The sequence below is a fragment of the Myxocyprinus asiaticus genome, chromosome 4, assembly GCF_019703515.2.
Source record: "Myxocyprinus asiaticus isolate MX2 ecotype Aquarium Trade chromosome 4, UBuf_Myxa_2, whole genome shotgun sequence".
NCBI classification, from domain to species: Eukaryota; Metazoa; Chordata; class Actinopteri; order Cypriniformes; family Catostomidae; genus Myxocyprinus; species Myxocyprinus asiaticus.
The window spans coordinates 35,642,047-35,658,877 of record NC_059347.1 but is presented as its reverse complement, the minus strand read 5'-3'; the positions used below and the strand labels follow the sequence as shown (position 1 = coordinate 35,658,877).

The window sequence follows — 16,831 nt, the reverse complement described above, 5'->3', positions numbered from 1 at the left end:
ACTGAGTTTGAAGATAGGCCTTAAAATACATCCACACAGGCACAGTTAACTTAGTGTATGTGAACTTTTGACCCACTGAAATTGTGATTATAGTCAATTAAAAGTGAAACAATCTGTCTGTAAACAATTGTTGGAAAAATTACTTGTCATACACAAAGTAGATGTCCTAAATTACTTGCCAAAACTATAGTTTGCTAATATGAAATCTGTGGAGTTATTAAAGAGTTTTAATGACTTCAACCTAAGTGTATGTAAACTTCTGACTTCAACTGTTTAATATAGAAATGTATATAATTCCAGCTGACAGAGATTGGCTTCAACAGGTGTGCCCAAATTTATTTATTTTTTAAATGCAAGATCTACTTTTTTCTTGAACTAATTCAACATGATCTACCCAATTTAGTTTAGAACTCAAATATAGGAAAATAGGCCATGGAAATAAACAATGAATGCCCACCAAATTGTTTGAGGATGAGTTGTATACTGTACATGGTTAAAACCTGTTTTATAGAGATATAAAAGCTATTTTATTTTTTTATTTAATATTTTATATCATGCAAAACGGAATACAATATTCACAGTAATCGCGTGAGTTTTTCTTTTCACTCTTGCATTGTGCTGCAGCAGTTACGGGCATTGTTGCGCTTGTGCTACATAATGGAGATCGCATTTGCTTGTCGCTAGACTGGAGTTGCAACCAATAAAGAGGCTTGATGACTTAAGGAACGTAAGTTTAATTCAGTAAAAAAATGTACTGCAAAAAATCAAGTGCTTTTGTCTTGTTTTCCATTTAAAAGTCTTAAAATCCATAAAACAAGATACATTTACTTTATAAGCAACATATAAGATATTAAGAATTGCTTTGAGAATGTATCTTGAATACAAGTGTATTTTGTACATAAGTGTTTTTTTTTTTTTTTTTTTTTACTTGTTGTACTTGTTTTTACTTAAGTATATTCTCTCTTTATAATATATATATTCAAGATATGTTCTCTGAAAGCAAGTCTAAATATCTTTTATGCTGCTTATCAGGTTAATGCATTTCACAATATTTGATTTTAATATTATATTCAACATTCTCAGATAACAAATGTTTTGTCTGCAGTAAAGCTCCTAAAGTAAATGTACGTTGTTTTAAGAGTTTTAGATATTTTATTGGAAAACAAGCCAAAACAAAAACGAATAATTTTTTTTGTTGCAGTGTATAATGGGGCGAAGACTACCCTCTACCCTTTTCATTTCGATCCATCTTTAACTCACAAAAAACAAACTCTCTCTTCTTAGAGGTGCAGTATGTAAGATTCAGAAACCCTTGTTATTAATGACACCTGTGGCCATTAAGTGAACTGCAGCCAGCTACCTCGTGCTCGTGTACACACTCCATAGGGATGCGAGCGAGCATCTGCCAGAACAATGACATAACGTACAAAGAGACTGAACATGAACCACCGGCATCATGCTGACAGATGAGGTAGCATATTTAAAATTACACAGTTATGATTGTTTACTACAAACTTTGAGACTAAACTAAAACTACTTATCGGCTAACATAGCATACTGATACACACATACAGCTACATACTACTGAACTATACCAGACAGTTTACTGTTGCACTGCATTGTTGCACTATTGTATGTTTTGTATGTCATATGTTGTACTATGATCAAGAAACCAGCGTATTTGCTTAAATTGATCCTGTATACCTGACTTTTAATATAAAGAGAAGATCGTTGAAATTATTTGAAAGTTACGAAGCAAGGTAGCTTGCAATTCGTCAGCGTTAGCAAGCAAGATAAAGTTAGCTAAAATTACACAGATCAATCCTTATGGTACTATATTTCACATGCTTTGCAGTTATGTAAGCTTACATGTCCAATAAGAAGAATGCCAATTCAGGGTCGGTTTTGATCCCCAAAACCGAACGTAGGTCCCTCCAGCAATCAAATGCCCTGCCAATGTTCACACTAGTTTTCGCTCTACCACAATCACGTTACTGCTTAGCCAGACGGGATTCAGTAGAAGGCTCTCAGGAGCGCGCATAAATGTCACATACTTTGGATTTTCCCCGCAAAACCAATCCGCTCCCTTAACATGAAAATCAGTCTACAAGCTTTAATAGGCAACTTAGGAAGTCCGGGAAGGGCTCATTTTCTAAGTTGCGTTACAAGCCGTTCACAGATTGGCAAAAAACAAAAGCTTTTAATAAAGCTTTGTATTGCCAATTTTCTTTACGATAAAAAGACACTGTCCCACTTTATATTAGGTATCTTTAACTACTATGTACTTTAGCATTTGATACAATGTACTTATGTACATACATGTTGTTGCATTGTACTAACATTTAAAATACCTGCATGTAATTACATTTGTGGTTAACCTTAACCCAACCCTCACCATAAAACCTAACTCTAACTCCTTACCCTACTTCTAAACCGACCCGTACCTCAATCTCAGTAGCAGCAAAAATTAATCTTGTGAGAATTTTGCAGAAAAACATGTAATTGTACCGTAAATACATTTGTACTGTATGTATTTCAATGTTAGTACATAGTAGTTAAAGACACCTAATATAAAGTGTGTCCAGAAACACAAAGTGACACATATATTATGATTCAATACGTCACAAGCCATCACGTCCCCAGAGTGTGCATCAGCCGGGATGCAGTTTCAATCACTCCCCCTTAGATCGGGTCACTTCACACGACTCATAGAAGTGGCTCTGACTGCACAGAGAAATGCCAGTTTCGGAGCAGCTCCGGCTCTGCTTTTTCACAACAAGAGTGCTTCTCTATTTACTTATTTTCTATTTTTGTATTATAATTCCCTCATACTTTTGTGATCTACATCAACTGAAGCTGTTTGGAATGTTTGGAGTGCATCTAGACTGTGAGATGTGTTTTCTTCCTCTCCTCAATCAGGCGCAAGCTGCAGTGCTCCTCTCAGGCGCCATGATTAGTTTTATATAATCGCATGTTACATTTAAATGAGATCAAACGACTATTCGACAATGACAATTTTTGTCTGCATTTGTTGTTGTTGTCGATAATGTCGACTAATTGTTTTCAGCCCTTATGTGAAGTAACTTTTAAAATGTGCAAGTTAGGGATGGGAATTTTAGAGTAATTTTGTAGTCGAGTACTTTAACCCACAAAAAACAAGTATTAGATTACTCGTAAATTTAAAATGCATGTTAAAAATAACACGCATGACACATGTGAATCATATATACATGTTTATCCACAAACGTTACCAAGAACGCTTTCAAAATAAGATGACTTCAAAAAACTATGCCTTACTTTTGGGAAAAATTTAAATGAATAATATGCATTAATAAAAATGGAAAACAAAAGAGATTTAAAAATAACAGTAAAAAAAAAAAACATTTGCACTCACCCGTAGCTTACATAGAAACCAATACTGACAGCATGAGGGTAATGCACATATACTGTATAAATTCTGAGTCTACAGAAAGGCCACCACATTTTTATAATTTCACAGGTTATTATTCCGAAAAAAACAAGTGGTGAATGTTGGCTTAAAATGCACTCTGCCGGTGTTCAAATATTTCTCACACACATACACATACATACTGGTCTGATCAGCTTCTGAGTGGAGACAAATAAAAGCTGATCCTCATCTGTTGATTTGCATGACTTCAAGAACCAAAATATTACAAGTATTACCTTGTAAAATAACTTGGCTGCACAGACGCCATGATATCATCTTCTGTCATCCAACACCTCAACATCACACAAATCCACAGCGCCCCCAGCGTAATCAAATTTGAACTGCAAGATATGAAGAGAGATTCAGAGGGTAAATGGTGTAATTCAGTGCTGCTCATGGCAGGCAAATTAATTTGCGATACTCGAATAGTGTTTTTAATACGAGTAGTTGGTGCAGAAAGAGTACTTGATTACTTTTGCACATCCCTAGTGCAAGTGTTTCAATGTACAGTGCATTCAAAAAGCATTCAGACCCCTTCTTTTTTTTATATATTTTGTTATGTTAAAGCCTTATGTTAAAATGCTTTAAATCAGGGTTCCTCTATAGTCGGCCCGCAGGCCACATCTGGCCCGTGAGAGACAAATCTTTGTCCTGCACTAAAGGCCTGTTCACACCAAATCCGTGACGATTTTGCGAGGCAAACTTCAGATAAAAGATCTAAACACACAAGGCATAAAAAAAATAAAAGAAATACTAATGTAAAACAATTTCACCCCTGTACAGTAGGTGGCACTGTTACTGTTCTACAAACATTTATACCAGTCTCATGCCCGCACCTTCAGCTGTTAGAGATTAATATATTGAACACTGTTAAAGCATTCATTTACCTAATTTGGCATAACTGTTTCATTGTGCTCTTTCAAATGGTATTGATGCATTGAGGCGTATACCTGTATAATCTGTGTTTTTATGCAAGTGAGACTAGTAAAGAGCACTGTTGCATAAATATACATCCTATTTATATTTGCACATGTATTTTTCTATGACTTCTAAAAGAACTCCCAAAGTCAACTACTCTTTTATAATGTCTGGATTAATGCCTGGATAATATAACACAAGGTACTGTGGTACAAATACACGAGGAATAATGCACATAAAGAATAATATTGTACAGAAAAAAATATGATGCATTGCCTAACATAAAAAATAATATATAAGAAAACACTGGCTCACTGTCTTTTCTTTTTTAAAATTATTGCAATACTTTATTATATCATAAATATTTTTTTTTTTTCCAGCAGACAAAGTTGTTTTTTTTTTTTTTTTTTTTTGTATCTGTATACATATAAAAACAACAATAGTAGTAATAATATTAATAATAGCAGCAGCACTCCAGGGTGTGCCGAGTGACTCCAGCCAGGTCTCCTAAGCAACCAAATTGGCCCGGTTGCTAGGGAGGGAAGTGTCATATGGGGTAACCTCCTCGTGGTCGTTATAATGTGGTTCTCGCTCGGTAAAAAGTCATTACATCGACGGCCGTGGCCCTTTACTTTGTATTGTTGATAGAATTCGGCCCTTGGTGAAAACTAAGTGGGGAACCCTGCTTTAAATTATTTATTTATTTTCACATCAATCTACACTCCATACCCCATAATGACAAAGCAAAAAACAGATTTTTGATAATTTTGCAAATGTATTTAAAATATGAAATATCACATTGACATATTCAGACCCTTAACTCAGTACTTTGAAGCACCTTTGGCAGCGATTACAGCCTCGAGTCTTTTTGGGTATGATGCGACAAGCTTTGCACACCTGGATTTGGGGATTTTCTTCTCTGCAGATCCTCTCATGCTCTGTTAGGTTGGATGGGGACTGTCGGTAGACAGCCATTTTCAGGTCTCTCCAGAGATTCTGTTGGGTTGAAGTCCGGGCTCTGGCAGGGCCACTCAAGGACATTCACAGAGTTGTTCCTAAGCCACTCTTGCATTGTCTTGGCTGTGTGCTTAGGGTCATTGTCCTGTTGGAAGGTTAACTTTCGGCACTGGACCAGGTTTTCATTAAGGATATCTCCTGTATTTTGCTGTGTTCAGCTTTCCTTCAACCCTGACCAATCCCCCAGTCCTTGCTGCTGAAAAACACCCCCACAGCATGATGCTACCACCACCATGCTTCACTGTTGGGATGGTATTGCGCAGGTGATGAGTGGTGCCTGGTTTCCACCATGACATGAAGCTTGGAATTGAGGCCAAACATTTAAATCTTTGTTTCATCAGACCAGAGAATCTTGTTTCTCACAGTCTGAGAGTCCTTTAGGTGTTTTTTTGCAAATTCCAAGCGGACTGTAGAGGGGTTCGAGTAGGAAGGACACGGGAGCTGGTTTCACAGTCCACGGGAGTCAATTTTTAATACAGTTGCTTTTCGGCTTCACAACAAATTATTGGCTTTTCAGCTTCACAACTCCTTTACAGCGCACGCACACACATAGTCTGTCTGTCGCTCTGGCGACCTTTTAAATCCCATCTCCATCATCACTGAAACGAGACACAGGTGTTTAATGTTAACATTCACCGGGGGCTTGGGTAGCTCAGTGGTAAAATACGCTGGCTACCACCCCTGGAGTTCGCTAGCTCGCTAGTTTGAATCCTAGGGCGTGCTGAGTGACTCCAGCCAGGTCTCCTATGCAACCAAAATTGGCCCGGTTGCTAGGGAGGGTAGAGTTACATGGGGTAAACTCCTCGTGGTTGCTATAATGTGGTTCGTTCTCGGTGGGGCGCGTGGTGAGTTGAGCGTGGTTACCACAGTGGATGCCGTGAAGCCTCCACACGCGCTATGTCTCTGTGGCAACGCGCTCAACAAGCCATGTGATAAGACGCGTGGGTTGACTGTCTCCAGACGCGGAGGCAACTAGGATTCGTCCTCCGCCACCCGGACTGAGGCGAATCACTACGTGGCTTAAAAGCACATTGGGAATTGGGCATTCCAAATTGGGAGAAAAAGGGGAAAAAGGGGAAAAATCACCAGGAGATGGCCCTTACCACTTCCTCTCTCCCCAGTGACAGACACATGACCAGGGGTCATGTGGTGGCACCAGGGGTGGTGACCACGTCCCGCTCCACACAGGCTTTTGTGTGGCTTGCACTTAGGAGAGGCTTCCGTTTGGCCACTCTGCCGTAAAGCCCAGATTAGTGGAGTGTTGCAGTGATGGTTGTCCTTTTTCAAGTTTCTCCCATCTCCACACATGATCTCTGGAGCTCAACCAGAGTGACCATCGGGTTCTTGGTCACCTCTCTTACCAAGGCCCGTCTCCCCGATTGCTCAGTTTGGCCAGTCGGCCAGCTTTAGAAAGAGGCCTGGTTGTTCCAAACTTCTTCCATTTAAGAAAAATGGAGGCCACTGTGCTCTTGGGAATTTGCAATGCAGCTGATATTTTTAAAAAAAAATTTTTTTTTTTTGTAGCCTTCCCCAGATCTGTGCCACGACACAATTCTGTCTCCGAGCTCTGCAGGCAGTTCCTTTTGACCTCATGGCTTGGTTTTTGCACCGATATGCATTCTCAGCTGTGAGACCTTATATGGACAGGTGTGTGCCTTTCCAAATCATGTCCAATCAATTGAATTTGCCACAGGTGGACTCCAATCAAAGTGTAGAAACATCTCAAAGTTTGCTTTGACATTATGGGGTATGGAGTGTAAATTGATGTGAAAAAATAATGTAAAGCATTTTAGTATAAGGCTGCAACATAACAAAATGTGAAAAAAATGAAGGGGTCTGAATACTTTCTGAATGCACTGCATTATTTTTCAATAATTCAGAGGTCCGTCGTCAATTATTCCTTGCATATACAGTATACTGTACATACTGTACATTTCAAATACATATACAAAAAAATAAAGGCAGATACAAAATAACTTAATTATATTAATAAAACTTAAATATATTTACATTTTATTCATTTCATTTTGTTAAAGACAATTCAATTTGATGGGATTTTGTTAGGAATTGGAAATGCGTAAATCACAAAATTAGGCTTAAAATATTGAATATGTATTAGGATGTTAATATGACATTGACCTTTTTAAAAGGTATCGCCTTAATCGCGAAAGTGTTTTCATTATTGTAATCTGTCTGAGGGATGCAATCACCTCTCCCAGGAACCGAAACAACCCAGTTACACTAGAAATAAAGGTTTAGACAACTCTCCACTCCCTGGTCACAGGCAAAATGCAACTGTGTAATGCTGATTAATTTGGATTTTCTCAGTCATTCCAGCAGAAATTTTCCATTAAACCATAAATGCCCTTCCAGACCTCTCATCGTCCGTCAATTCATATGTTTTCCTGCAGGGGTGTGGCCACAAGGGGGGCACTGGGTTGCAGCTGCCACCCTAAAAATTTGAAAAGAATAATAATCTTAATAAATTAGCCTAATAAATTCCCTTGTTCCCAAAATAATGCTGCCAAAAGTGTTTTTATTGAATTTGTGTTTGGTTTTTTTTGTTTTTTTGTTTGGTTTTTTTTTGTTTTTATACAGTTCATTCTGCCTAAAGAAAATAAAATAGAACTAAATTTTAGGTTCAAGGTGAACGTGTCTTGTATTATTTTATGATTTAATCGCTTTTGTCTTCATTTCTTTAATACAAAGATATATATATTACTGAACCTGCAGAGTTGTTTACAATGCACGTTAACAACGAACTGCTCCATGGAAATATAGCGAACTAAACTCACAACATCTCCTGAGATGATCAGAGATAATTTGCAGCATTCTCATAGATGGCATTATTCTTGCAAACAGTTTTCAGACAAATGAAACTGAGAAAAAAGAGTGAATTCTTTCATATGCCTGTTCTACGAGACAGGCTTGCGCTGCACGCCTCTGAACAAACAGCGAATCAGACACGGGCATTGACTTTTTTTTTTTTTTTTTTTTTTTTTTTTTTTGGGGCTGTTCTTAAAAATGTAATAGTGTGTTTCAAGTGTGTGTCTTTGTGTCTAATAGCATTTCTTGTCATGTGTCACTACGAGACATCTTACAGGTTGCCCGCCTGTTGCGGGTAGATGAGCAAAATTACCGCGCATGAAATACCTGCATTTGGACGAGGAGCTTGCGAACTGCAATCAGCCTCGTCGCATTTGGCGGGTGATAGTTTCACACATACGGCTACTTTTAAATATATTTGGGGACTTCCCAGATCCATGGATTGATCATTGTCAATCATCGTCTGTCAATGTGTGTCGCAATCGGCTTTGGGATATTTGTGTGATATCGTCAATATCTGATTGCATCGTCCTATCGCCCAGCCCTATTCTGAAATGACTTTTTGGCTGATGTCACATTCCACTCACTTTTTCAGCCCTTCCAATCCAACCTTTGAGAATAAACAGAACACCAGCAGAAAGGAAAACGATTTTATTTTGGAGCAGTAGAGATAGTGATCCAGTGCTTTGTTTGTTTTGCATTTGAAGGTTACAGAAATAAACAGGGAAAGTTTGTTCAGAGAGGCTGTGTCAGTGCATTTAGACTGTTGACCTCTCTCGCTAACTAAGTTTCCTCTCCCTCTCTCTCTCTCTCTCTCACACACACACACACACACACACACACACACAGCTCGGTGGTGAGCAGGCTGTGTTTGTGTTCATAGGGGGCCATTGTAACCCTCTCCTTCCCATCAGCCTCCTCTCACGGTGACTCTGTTACACTCAATGCGTCCACTCCAACAGAACCCTCATTGTGAGCCTGAAACCACACAAAATGAGAAACAGAGGAAATACTCTGAAAGTAGAAGAATCCAGCCAAATCAAATAGGACAGGGATTTGAATAGGGTAATAGCTGTCCTCATTTACAGATATAGATAGCAATCTTTTGTGAAGTAGGTTAAAGGGATAGTTCACCCAAAAATGAGAATTCAGTCATTTTACTCAACATCATGTTGTTCCAAATAGGGATGTGCAGAACGACTAATTTCACTGACATTTAAACGGAAATGTTGGCGTCGATTAGTCTAAGAAACCTTCAGAAAACAGTTAAAAAATAAATAAATTGTGACCCATTTAAAATACTTAATCTATTCCAAATCTTACACTAAATTCTGCTGAAAAAGGGGCATTTATCTGTGACGTGCATGCCTGCATTATGATAATTTTACATTAAATATAGAACATGACAAGCATTCACTGAATCAATGTTAGCGAATATAGCCATATTTATTGAAAACAATTGTATGCACAGGGCAGGACCAATAGAGCAACCCTTATAGCCTGTTCTAATTAGAATTCACCAAGTAAAAGTTACTTAACATATTAAAACAGTCAGGACATTGTTGAAAATAATTAACAGCTAAGCCAAATCTAGTGAAAAAATGTGCTGAAAATATGCGCATATTTCACAACTTTAACCATTGATCTAATATGACAGCTGTTTGGTATAGAACGTTAACCAAGAACAGTTACAATGTAAATAGCTATAGGATAGAAAAAAATAAGCCTGTGAGAAATGTACAACAAACCTAATGTATTCTAAATATGACGTGCACACAGAATAAATAATAGTTTAACCAAATAAGTAGTTGACACATCTTTGAAAATAGCCTTCTTTATCAGCAGATGTATGCAAATGAAACTTTGAGTACATCTGCTTCAGATATCTTTTTTTAATAGTATTTGTATTATTAATTTAAAATATGTAACATTAACATGACACTAATTTAAGCACAGCTTTGTAAAAATATAAAGCCAAACGTAAATGTATAAAAGCTAACATTAAATGTGTAAAAATGTTGACCAGTTTAATGGGGAGAAATATTAAATTGTAATTCCAGCGTAGACTAATGTTGGATAAGTACCGTTTAGTCGACTAGTCTCGGACATCCCTAGTTCCAAACCCATTTGGCTTTTTTCCGTGGAGCACCTGAAGTCACACACCCATTCACACACAGTGACTTATAGCCACAAAGTGACATGATCTTATTCATTTTCTATTAAAGCTGGTGACTTCGGGTGTAACGAGTGACAGCGACTTCTGGTGACTAGATGTGGGCATGTCCAGCGACTTTCAGAAATGTGAGAATTCAAACTTTATGCTAAAGAGGAGTGACTTTTGGAAGCGACAACACATAGGAGTGAAGACCGTGTCAGTGGAGCTCACGTCATCCGTCTCCCGGCAAAGGAGAATTTTCTGTGAGCGATTTCACTGTTCTACATTATTTGTCTGTGATCACATACAGTACATGGATATAATAATAACTTATGCATGGAAATGGATATAATAAAAACGTATCCATGGAGAAGATATTCTTTAGAAATTATTATTATATAAAACACTCTCCTCCTGCAGAATGTACATTTTTATGCACAAGAAAACTGGGCCTGTATTCACAAAGATTTTTATCTTACCATTAGGAGTCCTCCAACAAGTTTCTAGCTAGGAGTTTTTGCTTAAGCTAATCATAATAAGAGCAATTTTACTAAGGAAATCTTAGAGTAAGGCGGCCTTGACCTCATTGCCATGATAATGTTACATTTAATGCACACTTTTTTTTTAAATCGCCCAAAGTGATTTGTAGATGGGGAAGCGCAATTTGTCAGCAAATTCCTTATAGACAGATAGCGGGATATATATGGATGAATGGATGGATTTATTTTTTATTTTTTTATAATTTTTGTTTTTTTCGGTTGATGAATATTTCTTCATCCTGTGTTTGTGCAATGAAACAAGTGTGTGTCCTGTCTACTGTATCAAGTGAGCCCCGCGATGGTCATTAATGACCAGTGCTTTATTTTCTCTGCAACGAATGCGCATCCACAGAAAAACAAACAATGTGCGGTCTGGAGAGGGCATATATAGTCTGATAGATGACAGAAATTCCCAATTCATCTGCACTACACAGTTTCATTTTACCTATGGCCAGAGAGCGCGTAGTTGTCAAAACATTTATCTCCGGTTTGAGTTGTTTCAGTTTGTGGGAAAAGTAACTGCATCTCTAAATGTGCAATAATGAAAACACCCTCAAGATTCAGACTAGTGTTGTCACGATACCAACATTTCAGTAGTCTGTACCTATACCAGTGAAATTTCACGGTTCTTGATACTAGGGCTGGGCGATAGGACGATGTAATCGGACATTGACGATATATTACAAGGATCCCAATGCTGATTGCGACAATAACAGGTAATGGCAAAACCGTGGATCTGGGAAGTCAAATATTTTAAACAGTAGCTCAGCACCTGCCACCCGCCAAATGCGATGAGGCTGAATCCAGTTCGCTAGCTCCATCCAAATGAAGTTGTTTCATGCGCAGGTAATGTTGGTCATCTACTTGCATCAGGCAGGTGACCTGTAAGACGTCTCAGAGTGACACATGACAAGAAATGCTATTAGACACAAAGAAGAAACACAATTTTATATATTTTTAAGAACAGAAAAAAAGAAAAGCCATCAATGCTTGTGACTGATTCGCTGTTTGTTCAGAGACGCGCATGTAGGCGTGTAGTGCAAGCATGTCTCATAGAACAGGGGCATGTAAAGAGTTATTACTTTTTTCGGAAGAATAATGTTGTCTATGAGAATGCTGCAAATGATCTCCAGTCATCTCAGGAGATGCTGTGAGTTTAGTTTGCTATATTTCCATGGACCAGTTTGTGGTTAACATGCATTGTGAAAGCAACACTGCAGGTTTAGTAATATATATCTTTGTATTAAAGAAACAAAGATGAAAGTAATTAAATCATAAAATAATACAAGACATGTTCACCTTGAACATAAAATTAGTTCTATTTTATTTACTTTAGGCAGCAGTAACTGTATTACCAAAATGTAAAAGAAACACATTCAATAAGAACACACATTTGGCAGCATTATTTTGGCAACACAAGGGTGTTTATTAGGCTTTATTGTTATGATTATTATCTTTACATTTATAGTTGTCTTCAGTTCTTAATTCTTAATTTTTTTTCACATTTTTCACTAATATTCCACCTGTTGTCGCTGACTGATACTTGTGTGATGGCAAATGGACCTGTGGGAGATGGTAAATATTTGTATTTGTGGAGGTGGGTTTTTTTTAATCACCGTTGTTTTAATTGCTTTTTTCGTTTAGTTTTTGTTTTTTGTTTGTGTTTTGAGTTTCAATAAATTGAATTTAATATTTAAAAGCAAAAATCTTAACCAACCCTCGGCAGGGGGGTTGATTGAAATAATCATATTTCATTTTTTTAGGCGATTATCGATAAAATATTTTTTACATATTGCCCAGCCCTACTTGATACCAATTTCGATACCACAGCAAAAATATACTAATATGTTAATGTTCTTATGTCATTTATTTATTAATACAGTTGAGTATTAATAAATAAATGTATTTATAAAATATCATTTATTAATAATATTACTATAGTGAATAATACATTTTATTATACAGTTGTAATGTACTGTTTTTGTTGCAATTTCTTCAGTTTCCAGCACGTATAACTTATTTTTAATCGTGCTATTATTTTGACATGAGCTTTTATTTTGATGTAGTTTTGACGGAAGCCTCACTTCAGACGGATGAACAGTTCGCTACATGGCCCATTGTGATCATTAATGTGCAAATACTGTGATTTCATTGCATAAATATAGTCTACATAAGCTACATGCTTCACAGTGAATTAGTGCCCTGTTCTGTCATCTGTCATACAACGCAAATTATTCTCAATGTCTGTGGAGTTTCTAGTGTATGAGAGGTCTGCTTCACACATTAATTTAAAGCATGTAGCTCGAATGCAGACTAAGATTGCAGCCTTTCGCAGTTTAATAATCACACAAGGACATATTACGTTTTTAAATTGATTAATTGTGCATTTCAGTGTAAAAGGAATAACGGAGCACTCAAATAAGCATGTGAGCATTTGAAAGCAGTCGTTGTGTTCAGTCAGACAGCGTACGGGTACCGAATTAAGTCGGTGCTTGGTACTGCATAAACACTGGTATCGTTGCATCTTTTCATTTTAGTACCGACTTGGTACCGAAGTACCAGTGCTTTTGACAAGACTAATTCATACGAAATAATTTTTTTTAAAGGTCAATGTCAATATCACGATGTTTAAAATATTATAAAGTTATATTGTTAAAATCGATTCGATTGCAATTCAGCTATATATATATATATATATTAAAAAAAAAAATTTTTTTAAGGTCATAATATTCTCATACTTTGTTTTTAATGTGGATTGACGACAGCAGGCATGCTTTGGATCATTTGCGATTCACTCTTAAGGATTTAGAAGTCCTTAGTTGTTGTGGTTTTAGGTGCTACTTTGTGTTAAAATGCTTCCTGAATTACTCTTAGATGAAAATTTTACGAGTCCTAAACTTAGGAGTGACACCACCCCTAATTTTAGGAGTTGCTCCTAAATTTCCAGGTTAGGAGCTACTTTTAGCCTTGGGCCCTGATTCCTTGTCAAATTACTGTAGAACTGTATCTTAGTTGTACCGGAAATATGTCTCGGCTGTAATCAGATTTTCTAGCCAGACGTGCAGTCCACCAATAACGTTAGAGCCACTAGGGACTTGACAGTACAGAGACTAGTGACTTCAAGCGATAAAGTTGCTGCATGTGTGAACGGGGCATTCTTTAGGCAGAATGACAACCTTAGTCACCATTTCCTTTTATGTTTCATGAAAGGAAGTCTGTTACACAGGTTTGGAACAACATGATGAGTAAATAACCATTGTGATCGTTTGTGGGTGAACTATCCCTTTAAAACAGAGAAGTGTATCATTAAGTTTCATCTCTTTTGTTGTTTTCCTTAGAATCACAGCTGTCATGTAACTGACCTCTACATTCTGCCGCTGTCAGATGGTGTGTGTGTGTGTACACTGTTTGTGCATGCTATCAGAGGAAGTCTTTCTAAATGTTTGTCATCATTGTTCTTGTTTGACTATTAAAACCATTTTGCTTATTTTTCCCTCCACAGATAAGTATGCAGAATTTGACCTTAACGATCAGGGGGATATTGGTAAGTGTGAGTGCATGTGTACTTAACACTGCGACGCGAGTGTTTGTGGGTAAGGTGTAGGTGATACTATGCATGACAGATGGGAAACCGGCGAACTCACCTGTAACCAAATTAAAGGTTACTGTCTATGTGAGGTAAAAAAAGTAGGAAGGGAAGGAATGTAATAACAATATGCAGGGTGCACCATATGAACCTTTTTTTTTTTTCTCTCGCTGTTCAGTTTATATGGGGGAAGAGTACAAATTTGCATTTTTGCACACTTTTAATTGTTAAAGAAATTGAATTTGAAATCCACTCTACTATATTTTCTCATTAAATGTTCCTGGTCTTATTTTGCATGATTCACCAGCACATGTTTTTCTAAAGAAAAAAACTTTTCAGGATCTTTTAACAAAATGTAATAACTTTCTCTTCCTCTGATATGAAACTTTTATTTTATGTTGACATAAACAAGGCCAGCAGGTAGAGAAAAATAATGTTAACCAATAAAATCATGGCCAATTACCCACATTCTGATCAAATCCTCAGACATTTTCACCCTACATTTATATCCTGTTATTTAAGTACATTTATTTGTCATGCCAAAAAAAGCACATTAAAAAGTGAAACATCACATTATGGAAGTTAATGCATTGTGAATGCCATTTCATGTTTTCTTTTTAATTCTAGCTGCAGTTCATCTCCGGTGGGAAGCTCATTTCACATATTTCCTTACAAAATTTAAAAGCTTGTCCATATTAAATGGTGGAAGAAAGTGGCATAGGCCCTCATTGTTGATTGTAAATCCAAACATTTGAGATTTGTGTGCCACAGATATGATGGGGTACTTGTAAAAAAAAATATGTGGGGTGGTGTGTGATGGCTGTAGTATATGTTTGTACTATGTCACAGAAAAATACACAATGAGGGTAAATTGTTTCATAAATATGTCTTTTGAAATGTAATATGTCGACATTACATTACATAATGCAAATGATGTGGGACAGTAAACAGTGAAAGCTCTATGTGGCTCTACTCAAAGTGCAGCTGTATGTTTTGTGTTGTAGTGCTGGCCGCCTCCCACATAAAACACAGATCACACATACAGTATGTGTTTTAATCATCATAAAAACAAATCTCGATTGCTGAAGTGTAAATTATTTTTTGTGAATATAAGGGATCTATCTATTCTTTGTGTAGGAATTATCTGATATTGGTCTGAAGTTCACCCAAAAACATAAATTTTGTTTTTATATACTCGCCCTCATATTGTTCCAAACCTGTCCAACTTTTCTTTCGGAGATGTAAGGCAGAACGCCAGTTTTGTTTTGTTTTTTGTCATGTGAACAACATGAAGGTGAGTAAATACTGACTGAATTGACATTTCTGGGTGAACTGTCACTTTAAAGGAAAATGTTAATGTTACGGCTGTATGTGCACTTAATTTCTAGACATGATGGGTCTGAAGAGAATGATGGAGAAGCTGGGTGTTCCAAAGACTCATTTGGAGATGAAGAAAATGATCTCAGAGGTGACGGGGGGCTGCAGCGACACCATCAACTACAGGGACTTTGTCAAAATGATGCTTGGCAAGAGATCAGCTGTCCTCAAACTGTAAGTGTGTGTGTGTGCGTGTGCACGCACATGTTTAAACATGTTTCTATGATACTGCATGGAAGTTCTCTTTCCAACTTGTTTTTAATGTTGGCAAATGCAATTATGCAAATTTCTCTGGCTGTTTCCTTCTGGTTTGTGCTTTGGCTCAGTCCGGCTATTTTTAGAGGGGTGTGTGTGTGTGCTTTAATTTCGTCAGCATATCCACTGCAGGATCAGGATATCTGTGCCATTATCTCTCAGTGAGAGAGGGATCTGCTGTGACAGGTGATGTCCGGACCTGTGTTTACACTTTGGCCTTAGAAACTTCAAAATTAATATGCAAATGGTATTATGTAATAAGATTTTCCAGTGATGTTGGGTGCTTCCATCCCCTAATTATGGCTGTCAATGACACACATTTATCTTTTCCAAGTTGGCATGGGTACCACTGAACTCCTCCCTAGTGTTTGTGGAGAGGATAAACAAACCCAAATATTTGGGTTGTTTATGACAAACAAATGAGTTCATGTCAAATTGTAATGATTCTTTGAAACCGTTTTAAGCACAAGGCTCTCACAATTTTTCACATAAGGGTTTTTTCAGGGGACTCGCAGACAGGTATTCTCTAGTATGCACAAAGTGCTCAGATTTGAAAATGACAGTTCACCGCTTAGTGGTTGGCCAGCCATTGTAGTTATACTGAGTGTATACTGAGTACATGCTGTAAATACCCAGAGCACCTCTTATGGTGGTGTGGGGGGGGAGGCAGAAACAGTGGTGAATGTGGAAGGTTTTCATAGTTTACTGTA

The 16,831-nt window shown here is 37.3% G+C and overlaps 1 protein-coding gene across 6 annotated transcripts in view; it reads left to right on the top strand.

The window, feature by feature from the left end:
- aif1l (allograft inflammatory factor 1-like) overlaps window positions 1–16,831 on the top strand; it is a 41,571-nt gene that overhangs the window by 18,067 nt on the left and 6,673 nt on the right. For 3 of the 6 annotated variants that reach the window (XR_007897077.1, XM_051696557.1, XM_051696560.1), the window contains 3 exons: window positions 14,242–14,290; window positions 14,406–14,447; window positions 15,878–16,040. Coding sequence is in view for 5 of the 6 variants with exons in the window: in XM_051696557.1 (XP_051552517.1) it covers window positions 14,242–14,290; window positions 14,406–14,447; window positions 15,878–16,040 (254 nt within the window). In the remaining variant the exon portion in view is untranslated. Of the gene's footprint in view, window positions 1–14,241; window positions 14,291–14,405; window positions 14,448–15,493; window positions 15,534–15,877; window positions 16,041–16,831 lie in introns of all 6 variants that reach the window. The other 3 variants (XM_051696559.1, XM_051696561.1, XM_051696558.1) reach the window with 2 other exon arrangements.